Source organism: Mauremys mutica, chromosome 1, assembly GCF_020497125.1.
Source record: "Mauremys mutica isolate MM-2020 ecotype Southern chromosome 1, ASM2049712v1, whole genome shotgun sequence".
In the NCBI taxonomy this organism is placed as follows: domain Eukaryota; kingdom Metazoa; phylum Chordata; order Testudines; family Geoemydidae; genus Mauremys; species Mauremys mutica.
The window spans coordinates 145,109,206-145,122,978 of record NC_059072.1 but is presented as its reverse complement, the minus strand read 5'-3'; the positions used below and the strand labels follow the sequence as shown (position 1 = coordinate 145,122,978).

The window sequence follows — 13,773 nt, the reverse complement described above, 5'->3', positions numbered from 1 at the left end:
GTCAGCACAGACCCCAAAGTGGGTAGGATCCCCACTGCAATCTGTCTGCAGAGCTCTTATTGAACCCTAATTAGAGATGAAAGCTAAAAACATTACCTGTCCTCCCCAGGGTAAATTCTTCCCAGGTCTCAGTGGCAGCTCTTGGTGGTGAAGGAAGTTATAACATAAGAACATAAGTTATAATTCTCCTTGCCTATAAATGTGGGAATGAAGCAAGCACACTCTATATTATTGCATAACAGTTCAGACTTTGTATCATTTATTGCATTTCCTCCTTATTGGTCAACACCATGGCTACAGAGGAAACAAGAAGTCCATCTACCACTCCAGCATTGGTATCTCCTCCAACCAATAGCCATTGGCCTCCTTCTCCTCCAGCAATGGCATATCCTTCTTCATCATCAGCTTGCCTCCCCTTGGTTTGAGCATTGGCCTGCTAAACCCAGGGTTGTGAGTTAAATACTTGAGGGGGCCATTTAGGGATCTGGGGCAAAAATCTCTCTGGGGACTGGTCCTGCTTTGAGCAGAGGGTTGGACTAGATGACCTCCTGAGGTCCCTTCCAACACTGATATTCTATGATTATCCACTCTCCCACTCCAGACACCATCAAGTCCCCCTTAAGTGTTTTTTATTCTTTTTAAATGACAATCTTTGTAATGGCAAAATATTTTAGAAGCTGGATTTCAACCGAAAGGATGTAAAGAGTGAACAAAAGGGTAGGAAATGAAAGCAGAATTCCTTAAACAGAATGTTGAGAACACAGGGTTAGAAATGTATATGAAAAAAGGATATCATCTGCTGTTACACTAGCAAGGGTAAAATTACAAGGGCCATTGATCCTCATGCTTCAGGGCATGATCACCAGCTAGGGTCAGGAAGGTTTCATTACATCCCTATGTAATAGTGCAAAGTGGTGTTTCATATTTTGCTGCCTGATATGAGTTGTATTTTTAAATGAATTTAATATGATGTTTGATTAATTATTCTATCTGATAAACAGCCAAGAAACAAAGACAACTCCAATGATGAAAATGATTTTAACTTTCTAATAGCTCCAGCCCCCAGAAAAGAATGTTTACACAGACATGACAAATGAGTTGTCAATCCCCTTTGTAGACCAACAAGATGTAAGAAGTCAATTTTATGAATTCTTTGATTGGATATTATACACTATGAACCAGATCCTCAGCTGGTGTAAATTGATGTGGCCCACTGAAGTCTGTGTAGTGACACCAAATATTCACCAGTTCTAGCCACAACTCAGTTAACTCCCCAACCAAATATAATCCAGTTCCAATTTGGAGTGTAGATGGGACAGTAATTGTGTCCCAAGTTCATATTAACACTTTGCACAAGTCCAAGGCTGAAGCACAGACTAAAGACCCAGTTAAATCTACTTTAGTTCCCAACTTCTTTAAAATAGAACGGTGGTGTAACTGGTCTTGTAAACGGGCCTCCCACATTGAGTATTTTTGTAATGTAGATAGACCCGTGGCACACATCCTCTCAGAGAGAGCCTGGCCCTGTGAAGACAGACAGCATGCTGTAGTGGGAAGAAACAAAAGGACTTTCTGTAATGTAACAGTTTTTAGTCTAGCTGTATTTCTAGTCTCCTTATTGAGCCAGGTCCTGCTTTGTGCTGTTCTGACATCTACAAAACCAGAGAGAGGAGGTTGGCCGACGGGATTTCCTGCGACTGTGGGGCCTATTTCCGCTCCTCCGTCCGTTCACGCATCCGGGCAGAGTTCCTCTGGGCGGCGTCCACTGGCTCCCTTGACGCCTTCGAGGAGCAGTGGGCGTTGTCTGGGGTTCTCTGCTCAGTGTCCCCATCAGGTTCCCTTCGTTTAGCCCTGTGACCTCACTCCCGATCCTGTTTTTTTCATTGGTTGTCCCACGTATTTAGTTAGTATCCCAGACCTGTGAATCCTCCCCTTAGGCTGGGGGGAGGTCCTTTAGCAGTGGGCAGGCGAATAGGACTACTCTGCTGTTCACAACTGGCCTGGGTCTATCACAAGGTCTTAGAAGATGCTAATCTCCCACAGGGAAGCCTTCCTAAGGACACTACAAACAGTCTCCAAGTCATGGCTGCTATGTCCCTACAGGGGCATGTGAACAAGTCACCTGGTACTGGACTCCATCTTGGAATACCAATGTTTTTCCACTGACCGGGCATGGGAACCAAGAGGGGAGACAAAGGGTTCCCACCATATGCAAATGCTATTTAAGGCAGGGGCACAACATCATTGTGGTTCTTCACTGACTCCCTGCCCAAGAAGATTGCAGGAAAGACCTGAGGAACAAGGACTGGACTGGGGGAGAAGGGCTGAACTCGGGCTAGAGGGATTTCTAACCTGTAAAAGGAATACGTGGAGTTTTAAGCTGCAAGCAAGTGCAGCTTGCCCTCAGAAATCTCTGCAACATGCCTAAATCCATAGTTAGGGTGAGAATCTGCTATTCATATCCAATCTCTTTAGTATATTAAGCTTAAGACTGTGTTTTTGTTTATTTGCTAGGTAATCTGCTTGCATCTGTTTGCTATCCCTTATAATCACTTAAAATCTATCTTTTGTAGTTAATAAACTTGTTTTGTTTTGGCTAAAACCAGTGTGTATGGGAGTCATAACTTGGAGCAGAAAGCTATGTATATTCCTTTTCAAATTGAGGGAGGGGGCAAATTTCATGAGCTTATGCTGTACAGTTCAGAGGGGAGTGCGTGACTTAGGAACTGGGAGGTGCCTTAGCTGAACCTTCCCATGAAAAGCTGATCTAAGCCTCTGTGTGCAGCTGCAGCTGGGTGTGTCCGTACCTCTATGTGTGCTGGAAGGGCTTAAGGGCCTGTCATTGAATCAGAGAATCAGAGAATATTAGGGTTGGAAGAGACCTCAGGAGGTCATCTAGTCCAATCCCCTGCTCAAAGCAGGACCAACACCAACTAAATCATCCCAGCCAGGGCTTTGTCGAGCTAGGCCTTAAAAACCTCTAAGGATGGAGATTCTACCACCTCCCTAGGTAACCCATCCCAATGCTTCACCACCCTCCTAGTGAAACAGTGTTTCTTAATATCCAACCTAGATCTCCCCCACTGCAACTTGAGACCATTGCTTCTTGTTCTGTCATCTGCCACCACTGATAACAGCCTAGCTCCATCCTCTTTGGAATCCCCCTTCAGGTAGTTGAAGGCTGCTATCAAATCTCCCCTCACTCTTCTCTTCTGCAGACTAAACAAGCCCAGTTCCCTCAGCCTCTCCTCGTAAGTCATGTGCCCCAGCCCCCTAATAATTTTGTTGCCCTCCACTGGACTCTCTCCAATTTATCCACATCTCTTCTGTGGGGAGGAAGGCGGGTGACCAAAGCTGGACACAATACTCCAGGTGCTGCCTCACCAGTGCCGAACAGAGGGGAATAATCACTTCCCTCGATCTGCTGGCAATGCTCCTCCTAATGCAGCCCAAGATGCCACTGGCTTTCTTGGCAACAAAGACACACTGCTGACTCATATCCACTGTAATCCCCAGGTCCTTTTCTGCAGAACTGCTGCTTATCCAGTCAGTCTCCAGCTGTAGCGGTGCATGGGGTTCTTCCTTCCTAAGTGCAGGACTCTGCACTTGTCCTTGTTGAACCTCATCAGATTTCTTTTGGCCCAATCCTTCAATTTGTCTAGGTCACTCTGGACCCTATCCCTACCCTCCAGTATATCTACCTCTCCCCCCATCTTAGTGTCATCTGCGAGCTTGCTGATGGTGCAATTCATCCCATTATCCAGATCATTAATAAAGATGTTGAACAAAACTGGCCCCAGGACCGACCACTGGGGCACTCCGCTTGATACTGGCTGCCAACTAGACATTGAGCCATTGATCACTACCTGTTGAGCCCAACAATCTAGCCAGCTTTCTATCCACCTTATAGTCTATTCATCCAATCCATACTTCTTTAACTTGCTGTCAAGAAGACTGTGGGAGACGGTATGAAAAGCTTTGCTGAAATCAAGGAATAACACATCTACTGCTTTCCCCTCATCCACAGAGCCTAACTGGCTCATCATAGAAGGCAATTAGGTTATCAGGCATGACTTGCCCTTGGTGAATCCATGTTGACTGTTCCTGATCACCTTCCTCTCCTCCAAGTTCTTCAAATGGATTCCTTGAGGACCTGCTCCATGATTTTGCCGGGGACTGAAGTGAGGCTGACTGGTCTATAGTTCCCCGGGTTCTCTTTCTTCCATTTTTAAAATATAAGCACTAAATTTTCCTTTTTCCAGTCATCTGGGACCTCCCCCAATCGCCACAAATTTTCAAAGATAACGGCCAATGGCTCTGCAATCACATCAGCCAACTCCCTCAGCACCCTTGGATGCATTAGATCTGGACCCTGTCACAGCAGTACAGTGTAAAGGGAGCACAGGCTGGTGTGTCAGGCCAACTCAGTGGTAACCCAATTCCAGGTATCACCCCAGGGATCCAAATCTTTTATGAAAAACCTCCCAGTGCCACAAGATGTTTCCTCAGTGAATAGATGCAGAATGTTTCTGTCCGCTCTGTGTTATAGTGAAACACTCAGGCAGACATGTGCAACCCCATGAACTTCACAATAGTAACTTACTGGAACTCAGCAGTTCTATTAATGATGCACTTAGGGGATAGCTCCCACTCCTGCAGAGTAAACAGCTGTAAAAATTCATACGAACTAAATTTTGTCACTCAGATGAACAGTTCTGATGCTAAATATGCACACGTAGTAGGGCTTGTAAAAGCAGACTCACCCTTTAAGGGAACTAACAATGTGTTACAAAGGAAATATAGTGGAATTACTGACAATATAAAAACACATTTTGTTTCTTTCTGATAACAGAAGGGAACAATAACATGTTTCTCCAGTAGATTCAAATTGTTCAGAATGAAATGCAAAAAAGGAGGAACTAAAATAGGTGGACAGCATCAACATCTGAAATAATCCAGCACATTTTGAAATCCAGCCACTGTATAGCCTTGTAGCCATTCCTTCTAGTGATTTTCCATACTCTATAAACAATGTATTTTTTGTTTCCACTATATAGCTATATATTCAGTAATGAGCTGGTTGTCTTGAACAGAAGCGTCTCTGTACAAGTATCCACTGAGTGAAATCACCAGGAGAAAGGGGGATTTGTTTACAGTTGTCTAGCGATATAACTGAAATATGATAAAATTGAGGAAAGGAGAAACTTTCCGGCTGCAGCTTAGAAAATATTTGATAAAAGTGAAATCTGAGAGATTCTGGAAATAGATTCCTCCAGAGACATGGAGAAAACTTCATCACCTGAGTAGCAGTATTTAGAGCTTGACTAGATAAATTTCTAAGCTTGGATGCACAAAATGAGTTAGGTACCTAAGTCCCTAGTTTAGGCACTGTAACGGGCCGGTGTGGCTCCCCTCCTCCCCTGGGAGGGTTGAGCCCCAGACACCGGAAGGGGCAGGGCTACAGAGCAGTGAGCCTGCCCCTCAGAGGGTCAGGCGGCGACCCGGAAGTATAAAAGCCGGCCATCCTAGCTCAGTTGGGGCCCAGCCACCACCGGGAGCAGACCTGCCCGAGAGAGCTCGGGACTGGGAAGCCACCGGGGCCCAGAGCAGTTGCCCTGACAGGCCGGAGCTCCCCCTCACTCGCTACTGGGAGGACCCGCCGGAGCTTCCCCGCGCCACATACGAGGAGGAGCCGCCAGAGACTTCCCCGCTCCCTTGTTGTTACCCTGAGGAGCCCCCGGAGCAGAATTGGCCGGACTTCCCCGAGGAACTGCCGGATCTACCCCCCAGCCCGGGCTGCGAGGAGCCCATGTTGCTGGACTTCCCGGGAGCAGACACCATGGACCAGGTAGGCCCCGAGGGGGAATTTGGAAGTGGCCCGGGGGCAGCCGACCCCAGTCAGGCTGCTGATCAAACAATGCCCATGTCAGTGTGTTGCGGTCAGGATCCCCACTGACCGTCAGCGGTCATAGCCGCTGCCTAGGGCCCCGGGCTGGGACGCAGTGGAGTGGGTGGGCCTGCATCCCCCCTGTCTCCCCACTTGCGGGTGGCGGTTTTCCCCCTCACCCCAGTGCTCAGCTCCTGCACTTACGGGCCTGAGCCCTAATTGTTGTTGCCCCGCCCTAATCCAGGGCCTGGCCTTCCTAAACTGTCTGCTGCTCAGCCCCTACCACAAAGGGCCTGAGCTCCCTGAACTGGTTGTTGCTCAGCCCCTCCCACAAAGGGCCTGAGCTCCCTGAACTGGTTGTTGCTCAGCCCCTGCCACAAAGGGCCTGAGCCCCCCCTGAACTGGTTGTTGCTCCGCCCCTGCCTCAAAGGGCCTGAGCCTCCCTGAACTGTTTGCTGCTCAGCCCCGGTACCCAAGTGCCTGAGCCACTTTGTACTGTTTGTGTTGTTGCCCAGCCCCTGCACCAAAGGGCCTGGGCCTTCCTGAACTGTTTATATTTTCCTCAGCCTTGCAGCAGAAGGCCTGAGCCCCAATGGACCCTGATACTGCTCAGCCTTGCAGTAGAAGGCCGGAGCCCTAACTGACTCTTGTCTTATTCTCAGCCTTGCAGCCGAAGGCCTGAGCCCTAGTTGGCTCTGACAGTGTTGCTCAGCCTTAAAGGAGCCGGGCAGAACCCTCGTGGGGACGACGGGCCGGTGTGGCTCCCCTCCTCCCCGTGGAGGGTTGAGCCCCGGACCCACACGTTTACAGGCACCTAAATCACAGTGTGAGGCTCCATGGAGATGCACAGCCCCCCTGCCAAATCCTGTAATATGATGTGCTGAGTCAAGAGCCAACTCAGCACCCTGTCACTCTAATATCCACCAATATTAATTTACTGGGACCTAAGTGGAAGACACATAGTCAACAGTATGTACATGAACTGAGTAGAGATACAGCTGAAGGGCTAAATGAAGGACAGTCAACACCAGCAGGTGGGATTATATAAATTGACAGGAAGGAAGTGCTGGAGAGGCAAAGGTAGGCATGACTGGCCACTACTGCTGCCTTCCCCAGAGGCAAGTGGGGAAGCTGGCTATAGACTGTAAATATATGTACATGACACTAGAGTCAGTAGCCTGCTGATAAAATATGGTGGTGGTGAAGAAGACCTGGAGTTTTTGTGGTGACTGAGGCTGGAAAGGACAATCATGTGACCACCCAGGATAATGCCAAAACTCATTTGGTGCCTGTAGTGGGGTGGTCACTCGCTCTGGCCCTGAGGGGTTTAAAACAGCCCAGAAGAGGGCTGTGTCTGGAGCAAGTAGCTCTCAGACTGATTGGGGAGGCAAGCTCAGCTGTGGCCACGCCCCAGTCAGGGCCCAGCTGGCCCTTAGAAGAGGGCAGTGGGCCAGGAGAGAGACACACTCTCTCTCTAGCCTTTGGAGAGCAAGGGACCAGGCTGCCTGGGGAGCTGAGGAAGGTACCGAGGGTGGAGCAGTGCTGGGGAAGGGCCAGGGAGCTGCAGAGCTCCAGCCTAGCAGAGCTGGCCAAAGTAAGGGCCCACTAAAGGGTACTAGGGCTGCAGAGGGGCAGCCCCATTATAGGTAAAGGCAGCAGGTCCAAACCCAACCTCGCCTGTGATGAGTGGCTTATACTGCAGTCTTCCCCAGTGAGTGTGGGCTAGATGGTGACTGGCAGTAGTCTACGATTGAGGCAAGGTGGGGATAGTGGGTGGGGGTTCCCCTGGGTGGGAAGACCCAGAGAAACTGTGGGGGTACTGCCTAGAGGAAGCACTCAGAGAAAGGGGCACCAGGGTCTGGGAGGGACACTGGGGCCAGAACAAGGCGAGACACCGGCTGACAGAGGGCGCTGTGGAGGCTGGAGAGCTAATTTCCCTGAGAGACCAGCGGGGCACCGCTGGGTGAGTCTGTGCCCCATTACAGTGCCTAAGTTATTTTTTAGTAAAACTTCCCTTGATGCTTATGTTCCTGCTTTTGGCCCTATGCACTGCTGCTTCACTCTGAGCATCTGGAAGCCTATGTCCTGCCTAAGCCCCAGAAAGATTCATAAGCCAAGAGAAGATAGGTGTTCAGCTTCCTAAGTCATATGTGGGGCCTGATCTGGTAGGTGAGCACTGGGATTGCATGCTAGGTTGGGTCCCTCTGTTGAGTTCATGCAAAATATGAAATTGCAGCACTACTATTGCTGAAACAAGTCTCTACACCAGGTGACTGGGAGGTAGCTAATGTAATGGCAGTCTTTAAAAGGGGCTCCAGAGGGGTCCTAGCAATTACAGGCTAGTAAGCCTAACTTCGGAACTATGTTAATTGGTAGAAACTATCAGACACATAAACACAATTAGTTGGGGAAGAGTCAACACAGCTTTTGTAAAGGGAAGTTATGCCTTGACAATCTGTCAGAATTCTCTGAGGATGTCAAGAAGCATGCGGACAAGTTGATCCAGTGGACTTTCAGAATGCCTTTGACAAGGTATCTCACAAAAGTGTACATGGTGCCTATCTCTGTGAGAAGGGCAGGGCTTGCACACACTTCTCCTCAACATCTCACATGAGCTAGATTAGGTGGTTCCCTGCCTAGGATGCTGGCTTTTGTGAATTGCATTCTAAGGTGTCTATCTCTCCCCATCCTTTGAATAAGAGCCTAGGCACCTATCTCAGACTTTGGGAATCACAGTGGTATTCTAGGCACCTCAAAGTTAGGTCCTGTAACACTGAACCATATCCTTGTCCTTTTGTACATCTAGGCCATAGGGAATCTAATGTTCAGAAGCATCATGCCCTGTCTTCTAGTCACAAGATGTTACCTAACAGGTCTTTATCTCTAGTTTCTCTGGTTCAATGATGTGTCTGAAGTTCCTAATTTCAATTTGGCATCTGTTACACATTTCAGAACTGGACTCCTAGATTTTGGGAGTTACCAGTAGTTAGCAGCAGTAGTACTTTGACGCTGATAGTAGCTTACTTTTACAAGTTACTTTCTAAGAGTCTTTCCAGTTACTGATTTTTGAGTTTTCGTAACTGAACCCAGGGGAGAAGAAACAGGAAGTTCTGGGTTAGTGTCTAATGAAATACCCATTTGAATCCCCATTTTGAGAAGTCTGAAAAACAAAAACATGCACAAGAAAACAAAATACACTGAGTATATGTTATCTCATGTTGATAGAGCCAATGTTTGTTTTGGTGATGTTGCTGTACCTTAGTTTGACAGCTGCTTTCTCACAGATCCAGAAGTTCTTCACTGAGCAGTAGTCATAGTTACTTATTTTCAATCCATATAGGTAGCCACAATTATAGGATGGATACAAGTCAATCCTAGGAAATAAAGCATCATTTCATTATGTCTTGATATTGGCACTCTGTGCATGTATTCGGGACACTCTGTATTTGCCAGTTTCCCTGGGGTAAGTAATATGCATGTGCCCTACAACTGGTTCGGATTACTTTCCTCTACATGACAGCTCATCTCTGCCAGCCAGTGCATTGTGAGATCAGTGTCAATACTCCACTGCTCTGTGCCCACTCCCTCCTCACCCACACAGGACAGAGATTAGCAGCCCTACAGAAGCTGCTATTGCCCCTGTGCTTCTAGTCACAACACAGACAGCGCAGGAGAGTAAGTGGGCACCATCTGTCTCCTCTGCACAAGCACACAAGACAGGCCACAATTTGGTCCTAAATATTGTGGCAGAGCTCTGACCTTGCTCCTGTGGGTCCTGCGCTTCTAGGCGGTTTATGCTAGCCTCAGTGGCTCACTGTGACCCTCCACGTAGCCCCTCTCTCTCTAGGGCCAGGGTTATAGTCTACTGAGCCCTTTTCATCATAGGCTGCAAGGAGGTTGGTGAGAGAACTCCCACAGTCTCTGTTCAGCCTCCTGTCCTGACAGGGACCTGACTTCCCCTTCCAGGAGCTGTTCCTGTAGTTGTGGGTTGGGGGGAACCCGGGCTCGCCCTCTACTCCGGGTTCCAGCCCAGGGACCCTAATGGTAACAGTTGTTGGCAGCCAACCTTTCACTGCCAGACTTCCTACATTTCCCTGGGCCACTTCCCCACAGCTCTCCTGCTTCTCCCTTCTTCACCCTTACCTTAGGGTTCCTTTAATGATGGTTTTAGGATGTCTTCAGTAACCAGCCCTTCAGCTGCTCTTCCTCTCCTCTAGAAGCAGCAAAGAATCCTGTGGCACCTTATAGACTAACAGACGTTTTGCAGCATGAGCTTTCGTGGGTGAATACCCACTTCTTCAGATGCAAGTGGTGGAAATTTCCTGGGGCAGGTATATATAAGCAAGCAAGAAGCAAGCTAGAGATAACGAGGTTAAATCAATCAGGGTGGATGAGGCCCTGTTCTAGCAGTTGAGGTGTGAAAACCAAGGGAGGAGAAACTGGTTCTGTAATTAGCAAGCCATTCACAGTCTTTGTTTAGTCCTGAGCTGATGGTGTCAAATTTGCAGATGAACTGGAGCTCAGCAGTTTCTCTTTGAAGTCTGGTCCTAAAGTTTTTTTGCTGTAGGATGGCCACCTTAAGATCTGCTATAGTGTGGCCAGGGAGGTTGAAGTGTTCTCCTACAGGTTTTTGTATATTGCCATTCCTAATGTCTGATTTGTGTCCATTTATCCTTTTCCTTAGAGACTGTCCAGTTTGGCCGATGTACATAGCAGAGGGGCATTGCTGGCATATGATGGCATATATTACATTGGTGGAAGTGCAGGTGAATGAACCGGTGATGTTGTGGCTGATCTGGTTTGGTCCTGTGATGGTGTTGCTGGTGTAGATATGTGGGCAGAGTTGGCATCGAGGTTTGTTGCATGGATTGGTTCCTGAGCTAGAGTTACTATGGTGCGGTGTGCAGTTGCTGGTGAGAATATGCTTCAGGTTGGCAGGTTGTCTGTGGGCGAGAACTGGTCTGCCACCCAAGGCCTGTGAAAGTGTGGGATCATTGTCCAGGATGGGTTGTAGATCCCTGATGATGCGTTGTAGGGGTTTTAGCTGGGGACTGTATGTGATGGCCAGTGGAGTCCTGTTGGTTTCTTTCTTGGGTTTGTCTTCCAGTAGGAGGCTTCTGGGTACACGTCTGGCTCTGTTGATCTGTTTCCTTATTTCCTCGTGTGGGTACTGTAGTCTTGAGAATGCTTGGTGGAGATTTTCTAGGTGTTGGTCTCTGTCTGCGGGGTTAGAGCAGATACGGTTGTACCTCAGTGCTTGGCTGTAGACAATGGATCTTGTGGTGTGTCCGGGATGGAAGCTGGAGGCATGAAGGTAGGCATAGCGGTCGGTAGGTTTTCGGTATAGGGTGGTGTTGATGTGACCATCACTTATTTGCACCGTGGTGTCTAGGAAGTGGACCTCCCGTGTAGATTGGTCCAGGCTGAGGTTGATGGAGGGGTGGAAGCTGTTGAAATCGTGGTGGAATTTTTCCAGAGTCTCCTTCCCATGGGTCCAGATGATGAAGACGTCATCGATGTAGCGTAGGTAGAGAAGGGGCGTGAGTGGACGGGAGCTGAGGAAGCGTTGTTCCAGGTCGGCCATAAAAATATTGGCATATTGTGGGGCCATACGGGTGCCCATAGCGGTGCCACTGATCTGGAGATATATATTGTCAGCAAATTTGAAATAGTTGTGTGTGAGGATAAAGCCACAGAGCTCAGCAACCAGGTGTGCTGTGGCATCATCAGGGATACTGTTCCTGACAGCTTGTATTCCATCAGTATGCGGGATGTTTGTGTAGAGAGCCTCTACATCCATGGTGGCCAGGATGGTGTTTTCTGGAAGGTCACCAATGCATTGTAGTTTCCTCAGGAAATCAGTGGTGTCACGGAGATAGCTGGGAGTGCTGGTAGCATAGGGTCTGAGTAGAGAGTCTACATATCCAGACAGTCCTTCAGTGAGAGTTCCAATGCCCGAGATGATGGGGCGTCCAGGATTTCCGGGTTTGTGGATCTTGGGTAGTAGATAGAATAACCCTGGTCGGGGCTCTAAGGGTATGTTGATTAGTTCTGGTGTTAGTGTAGGGAGTGTCCTGAGTAGATGGTGCAGTTTCTTAGTGTATTCCTCAGTGGGATCTGAGGGAAGTAGCCTGTAAAATTTAGTATTGGAGAGTTGTCTGGCGGCCTCCTTTTGGTAGTCAGACCTGTTCATGATGACAACAGCACCTCCTTTATCAGCCTCTTTGATTATAATGTCAGGATGGTTTCTGAGGCTGTGGATGGCATTGCGTTCTGCACGACTTAGGTTGTGAGGCAAGCGATGTTGTTTTTCCACAATTTCTGCCTGTGCACGTCGGCGGAAGCATTCAATGTATAGGTCCAGACTGTCATTTCGACCCTCAGGAGGAGTCCATGTGGAGTTCTTCTTCTTGTGCTGTTGGTGGGAGGGTAACTGTGTATCCGTGCGCTGTTCCGTGTTGTCCTGAAAGAATTCTTTGAGTCGGAGACGGCGAAAGTAGGCTTCCAGATCACCGCAGAACTGTATCATGTTGGTGGGGGTGGCAGGGCAGAAAGAGAGTCCCCGAGATAGGACAGACGTTTCTTCTGGGCTGAGTGTGTGGTTGGATAGATTGACGATATTGCTGGGTGGGTTAGGGGTACCACGGTTGTGGCCCCATGTGGCAGGTAGGAGTTTAGACAGCTTACAGTCCTTTTTCCTTTGTAGAGAGGTGAAGTGAGTAATGTAGATCTCCTGTCTTATTTTAGTGAAGTCCGTTTGTATGGAAGTTTGGTTATTGATGAGAGTCTCCAGGTTGGAGAGCTCTTTTTTGATGTTTTCCTGTTTGCTGTATAGGATGCTGATCAGGTGGTTCCTCAGTTTCTTCGATAGAGTATGGCAGAAGAAACTGAGCCCAGAAGAAACGTCTGTCCTATCTCGGGCGACTCTCTTTCTGCCCTGCCACCCCCACCAACATGATACAGTTCTGCGGTGATCTGGAAGCCTACTTTCGCCGTCTCCGACTCAAAGAATTCTTTCAGGACAACACGGAACAGCGCACGGATACACATTATGCCATACTCTATCGAAGAAACTGAGGAACCACCTGATCAGCATCCTATACAGCAAACAGGAAAACATCAAAAAAGAGCTCTCCAACCTGGAGACTCTCATCAATAACCAAACTTCCATACAAACGGACTTCACTAAAATAAGACAGGAGATCTACATTACTCACTTCACCTCTCTACAAAGGAAAAAGGACTGTAAGCTGTCTAAACTCCTACCTGCCACATGGGGCCACAACCGTGGTACCCCTAACCCACCCAGCAATATCGTCAATCTATCCAACCACACACTCAGCCCAGAAGAAACGTCTGTCCTATCTCGGGGACTCTCTTTCTGCCCTGCCACCCCCACCAACATGATACAGTTCTGCGGTGATCTGGAAGCCTACTTTCGCCGTCTCCGACTCAAAGAATTCTTTCAGGACAACACGGAACAGCGCACGGATACACAGTTACCCTCCCACCAACAGCACAAGAAGAAGAACTCCACATGGACTCCTCCTGAGGGTCGAAATGACAGTCTGGACCTATACATTGAATGCTTCCGCCGACGTGCACAGGCAGAAATTGTGGAAAAACAACATCGCTTGCCTCACAACCTAAGTCGTGCAGAACGCAATGCCATCCACAGCCTCAGAAACCATCCTGACATTATAATCAAAGAGGCTGATAAAGGAGGTGCTGTTGTCATCATGAACAGGTCTGACTACCAAAAGGAGGCCGCCAGACAACTCTCCAATACTAAATTTTACAGGCTACTTCCCTCAGATCCCACTGAGGAATACACTAAGAAACTGCACCATCTACTCAGGACACTCCCTACACTAACACCAGAACTA

At 48.3% G+C, this 13,773-nt stretch overlaps 2 protein-coding genes across 2 annotated transcripts in view; both read right to left on the bottom strand.

Moving 5' to 3' along the window:
- LOC123348802 (C-type lectin domain family 1 member A-like) overlaps positions 1–2,434 on the bottom strand; it is a 95,718-nt gene extending 93,284 nt beyond the window's left edge. Inside the window, 1 exon segment of the mRNA XM_044986480.1 lies at positions 2,353–2,434. Within this exon segment, the coding sequence (XP_044842415.1) occupies positions 2,353–2,434 (82 nt within the window).
- Positions 2,435–8,920: 6,486 nt separating this feature from the next.
- The window catches only part of LOC123348721 (C-type lectin domain family 12 member A-like), a 45,516-nt gene continuing 40,663 nt past the window's right edge, over positions 8,921–13,773 (bottom strand). Inside the window, 2 exon segments of the mRNA XM_044986370.1 lie at positions 8,921–9,047; positions 9,145–9,261. Of these exon segments, the coding sequence (XP_044842305.1) occupies positions 8,921–9,047; positions 9,145–9,261 (244 nt within the window).